The following is a 20,289-nucleotide window of genomic DNA, read 5'->3' as shown; positions in this document are numbered from 1 at the left end:
TGTTAAGAGTGTTCTTAACTTTACCAATTACATGACAAATTTATTATTTCATTATATAGTGAATTCATCATGTCTTCTCATATGTTCTTGAGAAACACGCATTTAAAAATGGGTGGCTAAACGAAGACATGAAAAGATGCTCAACATCACTAATCATTAGAGAAATGCACATCAAAACTACAGTGAGGTATCGCCTCACACCAGTCAGAATGGCCATCATCGAAAAATCTACAAACAAAAAATGCTGGAGAGGCTGTGAGAAAAGGGAACCCTCCTGTACTGTTGGTGGGACTGTAAATTGATACAGCCACTATGGAAAACAGTATGGAGATTCCTTAAAAAACTAAAAAATAGAACTACCATATGACCCAGCAATCCCACTACTGGGCATATACCCTGAGAAAACCATAATTCAAAAAGACACATGTTCATTGCAGCACTATTTACAATAGCCAGGACATGGAAGCAACCTAAATGTCCATCAGCAAATGAATGGATAAAGAAGATGTGGCACATGTATACAGTGGAATATTATTCAGCCATAAAAAGGAATGAAATTGAGTTATTTGTAGTGAGGTGCATGGACCTAGAATCTGTCATGCAGAGTAAAGTAAGTCAAAAGGAGAAAAACAAATATTGTATGCTAACACATATATATGGAATCTAAACAAATAGTACAGATGAACGCAGTGGCAGGGAAAGAATAAAGATGCAGATGTAGAGAATGGATTTGAGGACATGGGGAGGGGAGGAGGGAAAGTTGGGACAAAGTGAGAGAGTAGCATTTACCAAATGTAAAAAGATGCCTAGTGGGAAGCTGTTGCAAAACAGAGAGATCAACTCAGTGATTGGTGATGACCTAGAGGGGTGGGATGCGGGGGTGGGTGGGAGGGAGACTGAGAGGGAGGGTATATATGTATAAATTCATATAACAATAACAAAGCTGATTCACTTTGTTATACAGCAGAAACTGGCGCAACAATATAAAGCAATCATACTGCAATAAAGATCTGAAAAAAAATAAATAAAAATGGATGGCTAATATTCTTAAGATAATGTCTGTAAACAGTCTTTTAAAAAAATCCTCTTTAAGCAGTTATAAGATTTTCTTCATTGTTAAGTGTAACAACTGTTTGCCTCGTTGTTGAATATGTCTTTTATATGTACTGTTAGAAATTAGAAATTTAGATTTGACATTTTAAAAACTTTGTGTATTCTTTTTGTTTTATTATTTTCTTTAATATTCTTGTTTCGTTTCTTTTGGAATTCTAAGGGTGGATGAATGTCTTTATTATAAAGAGCACAGAGAAAGCATACTTCATATAGCTAAATCTAAATATGTAACTATGAATACATATCTGAGTGCTTTTTCAAGATTTAAATATTTCTTAAATTATCATCTGCATTTATAGGAAAGGTATTTTGTTGTAATTATATCCATATACAAGTCAAATTTCTGCTCATTTGTTACGTTAGTTGTTGGCATGTTAAGAATCAAGTGAAAGCCATAGTTTTTCCATGTGCTGGAATTGACTGAATGTAAATGTTTGTGAGGTTTCAGTGCTACTATATTCATTTACTATTTTTTATTGAAATATAATTTACCTACAGAAAATGCAGAGATTTTGTGTTCAGTTTGATGAATTTCAAAAATTATAGATACACATCTAATCATTATCCTTAACAAAACAGGGAAAGTTTTGATCACCTGGAAAGTACCCAGTTTTAATTCCCTCTACCTTCATACTCCCTTCCCATCACTATAGATTGGTTTTTCTATTCTTAGACTTAATCTAAATGAACTCAAATAAATGTGTCTGTCTACTATCTCTCAACAATGTTTTTTTGGATTCATTCGTGTTGTTACTTTTATCAGCAATTCTTTTGTTGCTGAGTAATATTTCCTTGTATGAAAATAACACAATTTGTTTATCTGTATTCCTCTTGATAGACTTTTGGGTTGTTTCTAGTTTCTGGCTATTATAAGACTGATATTAACATTTGTGTACAAGTCTTTTTGTGGACATATGTTTTCATTTCCCTTGAGTAATTGCCTAGGAATGGGATTGCTGACCCCTTAAGCCAAATTCGAGGCTTTCTATTTGAGTTTTAGCCACCCCATGCTGTACAGATTGGGAAAAAGTCATATAAATGTAAAATGTTGTATAATTGTGAATCTGTCACCTTGCGCAGTTCCCTTCCCTTTAACTTATGACTGCTTTTAGTCTTTCTCCAATGCCTTCAAATCATTGTTTTTAAAATATTTTGTTTAGAAGTTACAATTTTTATTTGCAAGGGAAGTTGATATGATATAAACTACTTCCTACTATTATCAGATTAGGAACTCTAAAAGTGCTTCTTTTAAATTGTAAGTCTTATTCTGTCCCCCCTCTGGTCCAGATCCACCAGTCTTTCTGTGTTGCTTGTAATAGAAGTCAAAGTTCTTACAATTACCTTTAAGATCCTACATGATCAGTAACACCTCTTGGTCCACTGTCTTGTTGACCTCCACCTGGCTCACTTTGGATAATTCTATTCTCTTTACCTCAGAAGCTCTTAGGTGTTCATGTGGTTGGCTTCCTTATCTTTTTCAGCTCTTTGCTCAAATATCATAGTATCAGTGAGCCTTGCAGTAATCATCATAGTGAAAAGTGCTTCCACCTCTATGATACTTTCTTATTTAGTTTTCTTCTATAATACTTATTCTTATCTGGCGTACTATATATTCTCCATGTTCATTTTTTTTATGTCTGCCTCTACTCCTAAACTATAAACTTCACAAGGGCAGGAATTTTTGTCTGTTTTGTTCACTACTGTATTTTCACTACTTAAAATGGCCCTTGGGAGATAGTGGGTTCTCAGAAAATAGTTGTTGATTGAATAAATGCACAATATCCCTGCTTTACAAACTGCTGTTTTGAAGTTCAGTTTATAGGGTTTTCTTATAAAGAGGGATATTTGTGTTTATTGGTGGAGGAAAGAAAAGTAAAGAGAGGAGGGTATGGATTATATTTTATATTTCCTAGTGTTCTTTTGTGTTTTAATTTTGGTTGTGCTTTAAGTCTTTTGTGGTTCATTTATTTCATGACTCGAGTTTTGCTGGAATACTAGATTCAATCATTTATATTTTTCTTCTTTAAAAGTGAGAATATGTATAATGAGAATTGCTTTAACTTGAAATGGAAGTTCCCCAGGGAAAAAAGGTGATGTCATTAGCTGTTGATGCAGCAATCAATTTAAAGAACTTTAGATCTAAGAGACCCTTAATCAGTCTAATTTGAAACAGAAATGTATACTCTGCTTTATAAATAATTGACTAAAACCAGAACCATTAACAAATTAAAGATTTTACTAATGCCAAAGAACTGTGCTGTTAGCAAAATTACTCTTATGTCATAGTAGTCAAAAATGTGCACTTGCTAAATAGAATTGATGTACTTTTTCAGAGTGTTGCCAACTCTGAGAGCATTAGTGAATGACATTTTGGTGTCCTCAAACTTGTGCTGTGGTCTTCATATATTCATGGTATGCAGAGGTGGCAAATGGTCTAAAGGATGATTCATTGATGTTTTCCCTCATCACCTTATAACTTGGATATGAAAACCAATTAGGTATTTTGGCCAAGTCTGTGGATCAAGGAGTATCATTTTAAGTTTCATGCCACCCTAGCAATGCCACTAGGGTGACTTTTGTGGCATCTAAACTTAAAGGTATAGGTTAGAGAGTATCCCTAAGTTGTGATATTGTAATAAAGCATTTATACCTCTTGTAATGTTGATACTGAATTACATAATAGTCATCTCTGAGATCCTGACCTTGTCTTTGTATACTTATTGATGTCACAGTATAGAATTCTTTCTCTGGAAGGCAGGTAGTAGTGTGGCTTATTCCTTTGAGGCTTATTGCCTCCTGTTTGTGCCAATGAAGAGAGGATGGCAAGGAGGTTGAAGATGTTCCCTGACTGCACCTAAACAGTCCTCTGTTACAGCCTTTAATATATTGTATCTTTTAACAAATAATGTTACATATTAAAGTATAATTTACATAGTATAATCTGTATCCTCTTAATTGCACTGTTTGGTGAATTTTCATAGTGTTATATCTGTGAGATCATTGTCATAATCAAAAGACAGAGCATTTTCATCACTCTCAAAAGCTTCCTCATGCCCCTTGGCAGTTCTTTCCTCCCCTAACCCTGGCCCCAGGAAACCACTGATCTGCTTTCTGTCACTATAGATTGTGCTTTGTAGAATTTTATATAAGTGGAATTATACACATGGACTTTTCTCTGGCTTCTTCCACTGAGTATGATTTTGAGGTTCATCCATGTTGTTAAATGTATTAATAGTTTGTTTTTTTTTATTGCGGGTTGGAAATCTTTTTTATTATTGGCTGGTGTTCTATCACATGGGTGTATCACAGTTTATCCATTCATCTGTTGATGGATATTTGGGCTTTTTTCCAGCTTTGGGCTATTTTGAATAAATCTGTTAACATTCATGTATACATCTTTTTATGGATATATATTTTCATTTCTCATGAGTAATTTCTTAGGGGTGGATTGACTGGGTTGTAGGATCAGTGTATATTTAACGATATAAGAAACTGCAAAACAATTTTTTAAAGTGGTTATACTATTTTACATTCCAGCAAGCAATTTCTTCACATCCTGGTCAACACTTGGTGTTGCCATTCTTTATAGTTTTAGTCATTCTAATGGGTATAAGGATATTGAACATAAGGATGTTGAACATCTTTTTATGTGTTTATTAGCCATTTATCTTCTTTTGTGAATTATCTGTTCCAATCTTTGCCCATTTTTGTATAGATTTCATTGTCTTATTGTGGTAAGAATTCTTTATATATCAATAGTTTGGATACAAGTCCTTTGTCAAGTGTATGTATTATGAATATTTTATTAGTCTGTGGCTTGCCTTTTGCCTTTTAATGATAACTTTTGAAGAACAGAATTTTTTATTTTGATGAAGTCCAGTTTATAATTTTTTTTCTTTTATGGTTCATACTTTTATGGCTCTCTCTGAAATCTTTGCCTATCCTAAGATCACAGAGATTTTCTTTCATGTTTTCTCCTAGAAGTTTGATGGTTATAGCACTTACATTTAACTCTGTGATCCATTTTGAGTTCTTTTTTGTGCTTGGTGTTAGGTAGCAGTTTGTTTCCATGTAGATACCTAGTTGTTGCAGCATCATTTACCTTGGTACCTTTGTTAGAAGTCAGTTGATGGGTCTTTATGTCTATCCTTTGCCAATGCCACATTGTCTTTATTGCTGTAGCTTTATATTCTTCAAGTTAGGTAATATAGCTCCTCCAACTCTTTAAAAAAATTGGTTTCACACTTGTAGGTCATTTGCATTTCCATTTAAATTTTAGAATCAGCTTGTCAGTTTCTATTTTTTTTTTAAAAAAGTCCCTGCTAGGGATTTAATTAGATTGCATTAAATCTGTAGATCACTTTTGGAAGAACTGACATCTTAATAATATTGAATCTTTAAATTCATGAACATGGTATATCTCTACATTTTTATTGATATCTTCTTTAATTTATTCCAATAATGTTTGTAGTTTTTCATTGACCAGGATTTGCACACGTTTTTAAAGTCATCCTTATGCTGTTGACTGAATGTTTGTATCTCTTCAAGATTCATATGTTGAAACCTTACCCCCAAGGTGAAGGTATTGGAGGTGGGGCCTTTAGGAGTTGATTAAGTAATAAGGAAAGGACCCTAATGAATGACATTATTGCCCTTATAAAAGAGGCCCTAAAGAACTCCTTTGCCTCCTTCTGCCACATGAGGATATAACAAGAAGTCTGAAGTCTGAAAGAGGGCCCTCATCCAACCTTGCTGGCACCCTTATCTCAGACTTCCAGTCTCTCACAACTGTGAGAAATAAATGTTATTATTAAGCTATGCAGTCTGTGGTATTTTGTTTAAGTGGCCTGAACAGACTAAGTAAAACACTGTGTATTTGCATGATTTTGGTTGCTACTATAAATGGAATTGCATTTTTGATATTTTCCATTGGTTTGTTTCTAGTATATTGAAAACTATTGATGTTTCATATTAATCTTTTGTCATAACTTTGTTAAAATCAGCCATTACTTTTAGTAGCTTTTTTTTGCAGATTATTTAGGATTTTCTACCTACGTGTTATATCAAAATTGTTTTTATATATGGTTGTCTTTATCACTAGACTTGGAGCTTTTGGGACAGAGACTGTAAGTTTACTGATTTTCATGTCCCCAGCATCTATGACGGTGTAAAATTCAGGTCCGTGCTCTTCTGGTTTTTCTCCTTTCTGCTGCTGTGACATTGTGACAGCAGTGACATTGTCAGCCTGTGTCTTTTAGTCAGTCATATTTGCTACTTTCTTCTCATCTCCACAATCTCTAAATTTGTATTATGCCAGGTCTCAGCCCCTAACTGTCTTCTCTTTTCTTTTGTAATTCCCTGGCAATCACATCTAGGCTCCCGGGTTTAAAAACTATTTTCTAGTAAAACATTTTTTCACTAGTCTACTTGATAATTTCATTGGATGTAGAATAGGCATCTCAAACTTAACATTAAAAAAATAAACCGATCTTTGGATCATTTCTCTTGAAACTGTTCCTGTAGTTTTCCCATCTCAGATAATAACTTGTTTTTTTGTTTGTTTGTTTTTGTTTTTTCATTTGCACAGGCCAGTCTTTATATCATTTTGCTGCTGTTTAAAAATAGATAGAAAACTAGGATGAAAGTCTGATTCTACTGATAAGAAGTGTAGGTTTCATCAACGTACAACTTATGGAATTTACATAAAGATGAGAATCATTAGTATCCTGAAAGCAACAGGCTTTTCCTCAAATTATATGATATCTATTGTATATAATAGCTAAGAAAACCACATATATAAAGTGCTGGAAATTGAAGATTTTTCTTAATGGCCAAGGTATGATTTGTTTTTAGCCATTTGGGATTGGGATTTATTATTTTTTGAGTTTTAGGTATTCCTCTAGTTAAGACAAAAGTAGGGAACCACTTGGCATTCCTTCTTTTAAATTACTTGGTAATTTAATCACCATTTATAATTCTATTATATTTGCAAATTTGTTCTAAGTTTCAAACAAATAGATTTTTTAAAATCTGACTTTGTAAATTGGGCACTGCCAGCTTAAAAATGGAAAATAAAAATTGGCATCTCCTGGAGGGCTTCCAAATGATAGGCTGTTTAAAATTTTGCTGATTTGATTAATGAATCTATTTGAGCATATTAGAAATACCTTCCTCATGTCTTCTACAGCATTTTCTTTTCAAAGGAGAAAGGTGAAAATTTGAGGTATAATCATCAGTGCTGTCATCTTGTGTCCTTTTGGCAAACTCTGTAGGTACATATATTGCTTAAGAAAATAAATCTCTATAAATTATAATGGAAATAGTGGAAACTTCTCTATTTTAGACAAATGTAATTACTCTGAATCTATTATTTTAAAGATTTAATTATATACACATACACATGCCATTATTGAGGGATTGTAAATATGACCTCATATATTCGTAAATTGATTTTCCCAGCAGGTATTCCTTTCTTGGTGATACAGGTTTATAATGAGAAATGCTTCTAAAAGTTAACCTTATTAAGCAGATTACATTAAATTGAAAAATGCGCTTCTCCCCTGTGTGAAAGATTTAGAAAAAGTTCTTATCTCATGTTTCATTCTATATGTATGTTAGAAAACAGAGAATAAGCCAACTAAAAATTTTTTAAGTTGGGAATTTTCTATAATTAGTCAATAGATTGTATAATAAAAAATCATTGAAGTCAAGAGAAGTGGTCAAGGAAATTGTGGGGCAAGTATTTAGCTAAGCTTTAAAAACAGATAGGTTCATGTTCTTCTTGTATTAAATGTTTAATCAACTTCCTAATCTTTATATTTCATAAGAGTAAATAGTAATATATAGTTTCTGTAATAAACCATGTATATATGGAATTTCTGCTTATAGTATTTGCCAGTTATAAAATAAATGGTGGATTATAGCAGCAAAATATAGGTAGTGTTTTCTCTTTCAGCAGTTGCAGTTCTACTTTTATGTGTTTTCATGATTTATTATAATAATAATTGTTTCATGAATATCCACACACATAATTCCTAGAACTCATTCAGTATTTCTGAGCAGTATTTTTCTAACCATAGATAGATAGCTTGACCTATTAGTGGTTTAGTGGGTAATGAAATCAATTTGGAGGGTTTTAAATTAATATTTTAAAAGTGAAACATAGAGATTATGTATCACTGCTCTGGATAAAAATGGTTTTATGACACTTTTGTGTGTATATTTATAAGTCCAAGCAGAGGCTGTTGTTTTAGAGAGCGAGTAGTTAAAGTATGGTGATTAAATTTACATTTTCTTTTCATTTTAAGAGAGTTAATATTGTAATTTTGGCTAATTTTGCATGTGCTTGGTATTGTGGTTTACAAAGCAGTTATGAGAATTTAAGCTTATGCTGAAGTTGTTACATGGAAGTTAGAGGGAAAGTGAAGTCCTTATATTTTGAACTGACATCTTAGTGACATTGTCAGGTAATAAGTAATGTAAGTGAGATAGCTAAGAACTATCATTTAAACAGTTTTGGCATGGGTTGGAAAACATTAAAAATATTAGTGGCTCATTTTCCTTGTGTTTTATGTTATTTTGGTGACACTTAAACCTAAGATGTTGATTCAGGTATAAAGATTCTCAGATTTAAATTTGAATATGACATATCAAAACAAATTATGTTACAATGATTCCTGGTATTTTAATGTACAAATGCCTGATATACACAAAACAGAACTTTCTTTTAAATAAAAGCAAATGTAGTTTAGTTAACTTTTAAGTAAAAATTCTATGCTAGATTTTGTTTCCTGTGTAATTAAAATATTGTTGACTATCATATTTGTTTCTTAGACGTCTCAGAGGAATAATTAAATAGTATACTATAAGATTTTCACCTTGGCAGAGGGCTTTTGTCTTATTCATATTTATGTCACCAGTGCCTATTATAGACCCAGAAAATATGTTCTAAGCAGTTTAAGGAATTCCTTCTTTCCTCAGCTTTTCTTTTTCTTTTAGGACATTAATGTTTTTCAGGTGTACATTCCACTTGTTTTATATGTTTCTCCAACTTTAGTTTTTATTTTATTTGTTTCTTCATGGTCAAATTTAGTTATGATATTTTGTCTAGAAAGTTAAGTAAATGATGTTGTGATCTTCTCAGGATATCATACCTAGAGACACTTTGATGTCCATCTGCCACTTTTTGGTGGCATTAATTTTGATCTGCATAATAATTTTATTCTTTTGTAACTAAAAAGCAATTGTGGGCCAAAACTATGCCATTGTTCATTTCAGATAAAACTTTCTCCATTTAAATTTAGTATCCATTGATGATTTTTATTTGAATCAATTTCTATAAATTTTGATTTTGATATAATTTCAAACTTAGAGAAAAGTGGCAATAATAACATAAGGAACCTTCATGTACTCTTTTTTTTTTTTTAACCTCTTTATTGGAATATAATTGCTTTACACTGTTGTGCCAGTTTTTGATGTACAACAAACTGAATCAGCTATATATATGTGTGTGTGTGTGTCTGTGTGTGTGTGTATGTATGTATATATCTCCCCATATCCCCTTCCTCCCGTGACTCCTTCCGACCCTCCCTGTCCCACCTCTCTAAGTCATCACCCATCGTTGAGTTGATCTCCCTGTTTTATGCAGCAGCTTCCCACTAGCTATCTGTTTTACAGTTGGTAGTATATATATGTCAATGCTACTCTCTTACTTTGTTCCAGCTTCCCCTTCATCCCCCACCCCGCATCCTCAAGTCCATACTCTACATCTGCATCTTTATTCTTGCCCTGTCACTGGGTTCATCAGCACCATTTTTTTAGATTTTATATATATGAGTTAGCATATGGTATTTGTTTTTCTTTCTGATTTACTTCACTCTGTATGACAGACTCTAGGTCCATCCACCTCACTACAAATAACTCAATTTCATTCCTTTTTATGGCTGAGTAATATTCCATTGTATATATGTGCCACATCTTCTTTATCCATTCATTTGCTGATGGACATTTAGGTTGCTTCCATGTGCTGGCTATTGTAAATAGTGCTGCGGTGAACATTGTGGTACCTGTTTATTTTTGGATTATGGTTTTCTCAGGGTATATGCCCAGTAGTGGGATTGCTGGGTCACACGGTAGTTCTATTTTTAGTTTTTTAGGGAACCTCCGTACTGTTTTCCATAGTGGCTGTACCAATTTACATTCCCACCAACAGTGCAGGAAGGTTCCCTTTTTTTCTGCACCCTCTCCAACATTTATTGTTTCTAGATTTTCTGATGATGGCCATTCTGATCGTTGTGAGGTGATACCTCATTGTGGCTTTGACTTGCATTTCTCTAATGATTAGTGATGTTGAGCATTTTTTCATGTGTTTGTTATCTGCATGTTTTCTTTGGAGAAATGTCTATTTAGGTCTTCTGCCCATTTTTGGATTGGGAGATTTGCTTTTTTGGTATTAAGCTGCATGAGCTGCTTGTATATTTTGGAGATTAATCCTTTGTCAGTTGCTTCATTGGCAAATATTTTCTTGCACTCTGAGGGCTGTCTTTTTGTCTTGTTTTTGGTTTCTTTTGCTGTGCAAAAGCTTCTAAGTTTCATTAGGTCCCATTTGTTTATTTTTGTTTTTATTTCCAGTATTCTAGTAGGTGGGTCAAAAAGGATCTTGCTTTGATGTATGTCATAGAGTGTTCTGCCTATGTTATCCTCTAAGAGTTTTATAGTGTCTGGCCTTACCTTTAGCTCTTTAGTCCATTTTGAGTTTGTTTTTGTGTATGGTGTTAGGAAGTGTTCTAATTGCATTCTTTTACATGTAGCTGTCTAATTTTCCCAGCACCACTTATTGAAGAGGCTGTCTTTTTTTCCATTGCATATTCTTGCCTCCTTTGTCAAATATAAGGTGACTGTATGTGCATGGGTTTATCTCTGGGCTCTCTACGCTGTTCCATTGATCTATATTTCTGTTTTTGTGCCAATACCATACTGTCTTGATCACTGTAGCCTTGTAGTATATTTTGAAATCAGGAAGCCTGATTCTTCCAGCTCCATCTTTCCTTCTCAAGATTGCTTTGGCTGTTCAGGGTCTTTTGCGTTTCCATACAAATCATAAAATTTCTTGTCCTATTTCTGTGAAAAATGCCATTGGTGATTTGATAGGGATCATGTTGAGTCTGTAAATTGCTTTGGGTAGTATAGTCATTTTCACAATATTCATTCTTCCAGTCCAAGAACATTGTATGTCCCTCCATCTGTTTGTATCGTCTTTGATTTCTCTCATCAGTGTCTTATAGTTTTCTGCATACAGATCTTTTGCCTCCTTAGGCAGGTTTATTCCTAGATATTTTATTCTTTTTGTTGCAATGGTAAATGGGAGTGTTTCCTTAATTTCTCTTTCTGACCTTTCATTGTTAGTGAATAGGAATGCAAGAGAATTCTGTGCATTAATTTTGTATCCTGCTACTTTACTAAATTGATCAATTAGTGCTAGTGGTTTTCTGGTAGCTTGTTTAGGGTTTTCTATGTATAATATCACATCATCTGCAAAGAGTGACAATTTTACTACTTCTTTTCCAATTTGGATTCCTTTTATTTCTTTTTCTTCTCTGATTGCTGTGGCTAAAACTGCCAAAACTATGTTGAATAATAGTGATGAGAGTGGGCACCTTTGTTCTTAGAGGGAATTCTTTCAGTTTTTCACCATTTAGAATGACGTTGACTGTTGGTTTGTCATATATGGCTTTTATTATGTTATTAATAAAACTCGCCACTTTCTGGAGAGTTTTTATAAATGGGTGTTGAATTTTGTCAAAAGCTTTTTCTGCATCTATTGAGATGATCATATGGTTTTTATCCTTCAATTTGTTAATATAATGCATCACATTGATTTGCGTATATTGAAGAATCCTTGCATTCCAGGGATAAACCCCACTTGATCATGGTGTGTGATCTTTTTAATGTGCTGTAGGATTCTGTTTGCTAGTATTTTGTTGAGGATTTTTGTGTCTATATTCATCAGTGGTGTTGACCTGTAATTTTCTTTTATGTGTGATATCTTTGCCTGGTTTTGGTATCAGGGTGATGGTGGCCTCGTAGAATGAGTTTGGGAGTGTTTTGCCTTCTGCTACATTTTGGAAGAGTTTGAGAAGGATAGGTGTTAGCGCTTCTCTAAATGTTTGATAGAATTTGCCTGTGAATCCATCTGGCCCTGGGCTTTTGTTTATTGGGAGATTTTTAATCACAGTCTCAAAGTCAGTGCTTATGATTGGTCTGTGCATATTTTGTATTTCTTCCTGGTTCAGTCTTGGAAGATTGTACTTTTCTGAGAATTTATCCATTTCTTCCAGGTTATCCAGTTTATTGGCATATAGTTGCTTTGTAGTAGTCTCTCATGATCTTTTGTGTTTCTGTGGTGTCAGTGGTTACTTCTCCTTTATTTCTAATTCTGTTGATTTGCATCTTCTCCCCTTTTTTCCTGATGAGTCTGGCTAATGGTTTATCAATTTTGTTTACCTCCCAAAGAAACAGCTTTTAGTTTTATTGATCTTTGCTGTTGTTTCCTTCATTTCTTTTTCATTTATTTCTGATCTGATCTTTATGATTTCTTTCCTTCTGCTCACTTTGGGATTTTTTTGTTCTTCTTCCTCTGATTGTTTTAGGTGTAAGATTAGGTTGTTTATTTGAGATTTTTCTTGTTTCTTGAGGTGGGGCTGTATGGCTATAAACTTCCCTCTTAGAACTGCCTTTGCTGTGTCCCATAGGTTTTGGGTCATCCTGTTTTCATTGTCATTTGTTTCTAGGTATTTTTGATTTCCTCTTTAATTTCTTCAGTGATAATAGCATAGTGTTTAGCCTCCATGTGTTTGTATTTTTTACGGTTTTTTTCCTGTAATTGATATCTAGTCTCATGGCATTGTGGTCAGACAAGATGCTTGATACAATTTCAGTTTTCTTGAATTTACTGAGGCTTCATTTGTGACCCAAGAAGTGATCTATCCTGGAGAATGTTCCATGTGCACTTGAGAAGAAAGTGTATTCTGTAGTTTTTGGATGGAATGTCCTGTAAATATCAATTAAGTTGAGCTGGTCTAATGTGTCATTAAAAGCTTGTGTGTCTTTATTTTCTGTTTGGATGATCTGTCTATTCGTGTGAGTGGGGTGTTAAAGTCTCCTACTATTACTGTGTTACTGTCCATTTCCCCTTTTATGGCTGTTAGCATTTGCCTTATGTATTGAGGTGCTCCTGTGTTGGGTGCATAGATATTTACAATTGTTCTATGTTCTTCTTGGATGGATCCCTTGATCATTATGTAGTGTCCTTCCTTGTCTCTTGTAATAGTCTTTACTTTAAAGTCTAATATGTCTGATATGAGTATTGCTACTCCAGCTTTCTTTGGACTTCCATTTGCATGGAATACCTTTTTCCATCCCTTTACTTTCAGACTATATGTGTCCCTTGGTCTGAAGTGGGTTTCTTGTAGGCAGCACATAGAAGGGTCTTGTTTTTGTATCCACTCAGCCAGTCTGTGTCTTTTGGTTGGAGCATTTAATCCATTTCCATTTAAGGTGATTATTGACATGTGTGTTCCTATTACCATTTTCTTTATTGTTTTGCGTTTGTTTTTGTAGGTCTTTTCCTTCTCTTGTGTTTCCTACTTAGAAAAGTTCCTTTAGCACTTGTTGTAAGGCTGGTTTGGTGGTGCTGAATTCTCTTAACTTTTGCTTGTCTGTAAAGCTTTTGATTTCTCCATCGAATCTGAATGAGATTCTTGCTGGGTAGAGTATTCTTGGCTGTAGGTTTTTCTCTCTCAGGACTTTCAGTATATCCTGCCATTCCCTTCTGGCCTGCAGAGTTTCTGCAGAAAGATCAGCTGTTATCCTTATGGGTTTTCCCTTATATGTTATTTGTTGCTTTTCTCTTGCTGCTTTTAATATTTTTTCTTTGTGTTTAATTTTCATTAGTTTGATTAATATCTGCCTCGATGTGTTTCTCCTTTGGTTTATTCTGTATTGGACTCTCTGTGTTTCTTGGACTTGAGTAATTATTTCCTTTCCCATGTTGGGGAAGTTTTCCATTATAACCTCTTGAAATATTTTCTCAGACCCTTTCTTTTTTTCTTCTTCTTCTGGGACCCCTATAATTCAAATGCTGGTATGTTTAATGTTGTCTCAGAGGTCTCTGAGAATGTCCTCAATTGTTTTCATTCTTTTTTCTTTATTCTGGTCCATATCAGTTATTTTCACCATTCTATCTTCCAGGTAACTTATCCGTTCTTCTGTCTCAGTTATTCTGCTCTGCATTCCTTCTAGAGTATTTTTAAGTTTGGTTATTGTAATTGTTCATCACTGTTTGTTTGCTCTGTAGTTCTTCCAGCTCCTTGTTAAACATTTCTTTCATTTGCTCCATCTGTGCGTCAATACTATTTCTGAAATCTTGGATCATCTTTACTATCATTATTCTGAATTCTTTTTCAGGTAGACTGGCTGTCTCACCTTCATTTGCCTGGTCTTATGGGGTTTTGCCTTGTTCCTTCATCAGCTGCATCTTTCTCTCTTTTCTCATTTTGTTTAACTTACTGTGTTTGGCATCTTCTTTCCTTAGGCTGCAGGGTCATAGTTCTTTTTAACTCTATAGTTCTTTTTAATCCCAGTGGGGAGGTTGGTCCAGTGGGTTGTGTAGGCTTCTTGGTAGGGGGACTGGTGCCTGTGTTCTTGTGTATGGAGCTGGATCTTATGCTTCTGGTTTGCAGGGCCACGTCTGTTGGTGTGTTTGCATGTGTCTGTGGGCTCAGTATGACTATAGGCTCTCTGTCTGTGAATGGGTGGGGTTATGTTCTTGTCTTGCTAGCTGTTTGGCTTGAGGTATCCAGCACTGCAGCTTGCTGGCCTTTGGTTGGATTTGGATCTTAGTGTTGAGATTGAGACCTCTGGGAGAGCACTTGCTGATTAATATTCCATAGGGTTGGGAGTGCTCTGGTGGTCCAATGTCGTGGACTCAGCTCTGCTGCCTCAGAGGTCCAGGTCTGACCCCCAGCCGGGGCACCAAGTCCCTTGAAGCTGCACAGCACGGAGATAAAGGAGGTAGAAAGAGAAGGGAAAAAAAAGAAAAAAAAAAAGGAAGAAAGGGAAAGGACAGACAAATCCCCAAGACACGTGGTAAAAGCAACTCTAAACAGTGAAAATCACACAAGGAGATTTGCACACTTGCACTTGCAAAAAGAGAAGAAAAGAGAAGGAGAGGAGAAAAAGAGAAAGGGAGAAAACAAAGAAGGGAGTAATTAAACCCATATACAAACCCACATCCAAGTATATACAGTAAAGATTAAACTAACAAATACATAAAACCAGGAACAAGTCAAACATACCAGGAAGTCCTCCAATACTTCTAGGTAGTCTCTGCACCTGCTGTGGGGAGGACTGTGGAGAGCTCAGACTGTAATCTGATATTAGTCCTGTGTGTATTTGCCCCCACAGTCCACAGTTGCCCCCTAAGTCTAATCTCTAGAAACACTCGTCTCTTCAGGTGATCCACAGATGCAGAGTCTATCAGGCCTATTGTGGGTATTAAATCTGCTCCTCCTGCGGCTGTTTCCCTTTCTCTTCCTTGGTCCTACAGTCCTTGGGGATCAATTTTGGTTTTGGTCCCTTCCTTGCATGTGGGCTTATCTCAGGAGTTGGTTCCCCAGGCAAGAGGGGGCGAAAAAAGGTGATTGGGGCTCACTTGCAAGTTCAGGTGGGGGGGGCGGGGAGAGGGGTATGGCAGTCTAATTGAAATTTGCAGGAGTGCTTGCAGCAGCAGAGATGGGCATGAGCCTCAGGTGTGCCGTGTGCTCACCCAGGGAAGCTGGTCCTGAACGCAGGGCCCCTGGTGCTGGCGGGCTGCACCTGCCACGAGGAAAACACAGCCAGTGACCCGCCCTATACACAGGACCCTTGGCAGCAACCACAGAGGCAGGCGTGGTGGTGGGCACGCTGGTGGCGACAGGCTCTGTGTTTCGATTTAGCAGCCGTGGGTCATGGGTGGTGCTCACACAGGCACCACTCTGCAGCCTGTGAGTTCACAGAGCAGCAAGCTCCTCTCCAGCACCCCCCAAACAAAGGTCTCCTGCCTCTCCGTCAGGCCCAGGCTTTCCCCCAAACTCCCTCCCAGCTAGCTGTGGCACACTTTTTCCCCAGGCTGTTTTCTCGCAGGCAGCCCAGGTTCTCTCCTTGGTGTCTGTTCTCCAAAGCCCAAGCCTCGGCGCCCAGCCCCCACCCGCCGCTGCGGGTGAGCAGACCCATGTCTCTGGCTGGGGAGTGCTGCCTGCGTCCTCGGTGCAGGAATCTTTGCGCTCTGCCCTCCGCTCACCTGTTGTTGCTCTCTCCTCTGGGGGCTCCAAAGCTCCCCCTGCCTGTCCCCGCCAGCGAGGGGGCTTCCCAGGGTGTGGAAGCTTTCCCCCCTTCACAGCTCCCTCCCAGAGGGGCACGTCTCCTCGGGATTCCTTTATCTCTTTTTTTCCCTTTTTTCTTTTGTGCTACCCAGTTGTGTCCGATTTTCTTGCTTTTCTGGAGGTCCGAAGTCCCCTGCCAGGATTCTGAAGGTGTCCCCTAGGAGCTTTTCCACACATAGATGTATTCCTGATATATTTGTGGGGAGGAAGTGATCTCCACATCTTACTCCTCTGCCATCTTTTTTCGGTCCCCCTTCATATACTCTTTACAGCTGTTTACCAGTTGTTTACATTTTACTTATTTAATTTGTAGAATGTGGATAATAAGTTGGTATTGTCTCCTAGTTTCACTGTAAAGATTTTGTTAGTTTTGTTTTTCTTATTGTTCTGTGTAACTGTGAAGTATTTTTTAAAATAATTCTAGTTATCCTTTATTCCCTCTTCATGTAAGATTCCTAAATACTGATCTTTTTCTATTAAATTTTATGTGTGGGTGTGTGTATGTGCATATACCATACCTATGTGCAAAAAAAAAATTTTTTTTTTTTTTTTACTTTTTAAATTACTCTTTCATGTGGGCATGGGGCAGATATTTTTAAATTACAAAATTCAATAGAAAAGCCTCTAGAATTTAAGAAAGTCAGCCAGCAAACTCTTTTTAGTTATGACACTTTTAAAAATTTACCTTTCCTTGTGAGTATTTTTTGATTTGTTTCAATTCAGTTACAATAGATAGATACAGAGTGCCTACTGTATTTACAAGATACTACTAAAAAAAGATCCTATAGGAAAATTTAGGCAACCAAAATGCCTTATATTTATAATGCTTTGCAGTTTTCAAAACAATTTGAATATACATTTTCTTATGGGATATTACTAATAACTCAGAAAAGTAGATCGTTCAGATAGATTTATTTCCATTTTTTATGAGGAAATTGAGATCTTGAAAGATTGTGACTTAACTATCAGGGTCACCTAGCAGTGACTAAGCATACTTTAATTTATGCAAAGGCCTGACCATAGTGGGACTGTGTTTTAATTTGTTCACTTAATATTTATCTTTGTCATTTATCTTAAGTGCTTAAAGGACAGGGATAGGATTAGTTAAATGAGATCAAAGCAGTGTCTTATAGGTCCCTACGAATACCTAGAGGGTGCTTTTCAATTAAGACAGTGATGTGTATCAAAATGCTTGGATATATGAGAGTAGTTACGACATGTTTTTTTTTCCTGTTATATTGGAGGGTGTATTGCATGTGACAGTTGAAAAAGTAGTGGGCTAGTATTAGAGACTATGTTACTGCTGTAATCAGTGTTAAAGAGCAGTACATTATGGACCCTTACTTAACATGTACCATTAAATTGATTTTTTTACTTGTGGTATTATGGATTATGTCTCTGCAACATCTTCCCCCTTTTTACCCATAACCTCTAAAAGGTTCAGTGCCAGAAAGAGCAGAATTGTGTCTTTATTTTCTCATCACATCCTCTCTTGAGTAGATAATACTTTCATTGCTCTCTTTCCAATTTGGCTTTGAGTCACTGCTGTGATTCTAGCTGTTGAACAGTCTTTCAAGTTAGCAATTAGTATTCCACTTAAGTAAAGATTGTTGTGAGGCTGCCATTCTTACCAGTGTAGCTAAGGTAGTTTTACTAAATCAATTACTAGAGTCATGTTGTCAGAGGTATATGACAATGCATGTCACAAACTTCCCTAAATATTGATACTTTAGATTTACTGGAAATTAGATTTAAAACTTCATACTCAGAGTTTTGACGTTGGAGAAATAAGTAATCTGTCTTGTTCAATAAAGCCACATTTTTGCCGCTTAACATTTTTAAACTTAGACTGCTCTGGTCTGTCTTCACTGTTTTGGCCTTCCTGATTACATTTTGCTGTGTGTTAATTAATAAATTCAAAAGAAGTGTTCTAATTAGTTTCTGTCATAATTGGGAACCACATAAGTTAGAATACTTTGGAAGGCACAGTAACACCTGCTCACTGGAAGATATCAGTTCTTTGCCTGGCTCTATTCCAGTCTCACTAACTGTGTCTAAATGTGTGAACCTCTTACCATCTGGGCACTTCAATTTCCCTTTAAATTAAAAAAAAAAAGAAAAAGTTTTACCTTGTTCTATTTACTGCAAAGAGCTTTGAAAGATAATGGGAGGTCATTAAAGTACTTATCACCATTATATGCTGTTTACTAGTTAAAAGTTATATTTAAAAACCATCGGCTTTAAAATATGCTGGGGTTTTTTTGGCCGCACCACGCAGCTTGTGGGATCCTAGTTCCCCGACCTGGGATCGAACCCGGCGCTCAACAGTGACCACTGGACTTCCAGGGAATTCCCTATACTGTTTTAAAATAGTAATTTACTATTTAAAACTCATTGACTCTTTTAGTGCAGTTCATTGCTTAGTCTTAGAACTTTTATTTTTAGAACAGAGTATATTTAGAGACCAGTTTTACTGTTGAATTTGACAGGCATGGCATGAGGCCAATCTAATGAGCCCAAAGGTAGAATGTGCAGAGTGTGCAGGTTAAAGGAACCCTGAAACTGACTTTCTACAAAGTCCAGGCTATCCATGTTCATTCCTGCTGATTGGAGATTTGCTTAAAGTTGACTGTTTTCTGCCTTCTGTACCATCTGATTCCAATCTGCACTTGTCTTTTGTAGCTGGAGACAGTCGGGTGGCAGCTTAACCTTCAGATGGCTCACTCTGCCCAGGCAAAACTAAAATCTCCTCAAGCTGTGTTACAGCTAGGAGTGAGCAATGAAGATTCGAAGGTAAGAAAGGGTATCCCATTGAAAGGATGTATTTTGTTTACTAGGTCTTGTACTTTATTGTTAGCAAGGTCTTTGCTCTCTGAATTGAAAATTTAAACATTATTTAATTAAAATTAAAGCTTAAGAAAATGACAGGTCTTTGTGACAAGTTTTGATGTCAGATTTATATATCACTGTTATTTACTTGAAAAAACAGATTGTCTTACAAGGTGCCTTTCTTGCAAGAACCTATTACAGTGTCTTCAGTTCTGCAATGGAAGAAGTTGGTAGTAGCCATATACATTTATGATTTTAATGTTTTAGACATTTGTGGTTGTTTCTGGGTGTTTTGTGTTTTAAGCTGCATACATATGGCAGAGGGAATATTGTTGTCCAGCCAATACCTGGAATACGAAGGTGATCTGAGTTGTATTTGTGTATGTATAATATGTCTGTGTGTGTTTAAACCTCAGCTCTTACAAAATAGAATTTTGGATTAGTTTTATATTGCATGGTGATTTCTTCTTTACTATTAATTTCAAAAACTTGAACATGTTATCAAGGGTGAAAGAGTTGCTATGGAATAGTTTTTGTTACTGTAGCATATAGAGAAATTTGTATTTCAGATGTCAATGAAAGTTACTGTATATATTTTTTACTACAATTGAGTATCTTTAAGAGAGAGAAGGGGGAGTGACCTTTTTTCCTTAAATAAATGAGACTCTCATTTTAAGACAAATGAAATAGAGGTGAAAATGAGGTAGGAAGATCTGAAGAAGAAGAGATTACTGTGGCTGTATGTGATCAGAGAATAATGGAAGAAATGTTATTTATAATGGGCATTGAAGGATGTGTATATAATTACTTCTTTGTTAGCACTTTCACTACTTATTATGTCAAGTACATTTCTGTCTTCCCTAAGAACTGGCATCAGTGCCTAGCTCAGGTTACATGTCTATAGAATTTTAAACAATTGAGTTGGATC

At 35.8% G+C, this 20,289-nt stretch overlaps 1 protein-coding gene across 3 annotated transcripts in view; it reads left to right on the top strand.

Annotated features, from left to right (window-relative positions):
- COMMD10 (COMM domain containing 10) overlaps positions 1-20,289 on the top strand; it is a 180,383-nt gene that overhangs the window by 15,918 nt on the left and 144,176 nt on the right. For 2 of the 3 annotated variants that reach the window (XM_057736987.1, XM_057736990.1), the window contains exon 5: positions 19,215-19,325. The exons of the other annotated variant lie outside the window; for it this stretch is intronic. In XM_057736987.1, the coding sequence (XP_057592970.1) occupies positions 19,215-19,325 (111 nt within the window). The remainder of the gene's footprint in view (positions 1-19,214; positions 19,326-20,289) is intronic. 3 annotated transcript variants of the gene reach the window in all.

The sequence above is a fragment of the Hippopotamus amphibius genome, chromosome 1 (genome assembly GCF_030028045.1).
Source record: "Hippopotamus amphibius kiboko isolate mHipAmp2 chromosome 1, mHipAmp2.hap2, whole genome shotgun sequence".
In the NCBI taxonomy this organism is placed as follows: Eukaryota; Metazoa; Chordata; class Mammalia; order Artiodactyla; family Hippopotamidae; genus Hippopotamus; species Hippopotamus amphibius.
This window is presented reverse-complemented; position numbering and strand designations above follow the sequence as displayed.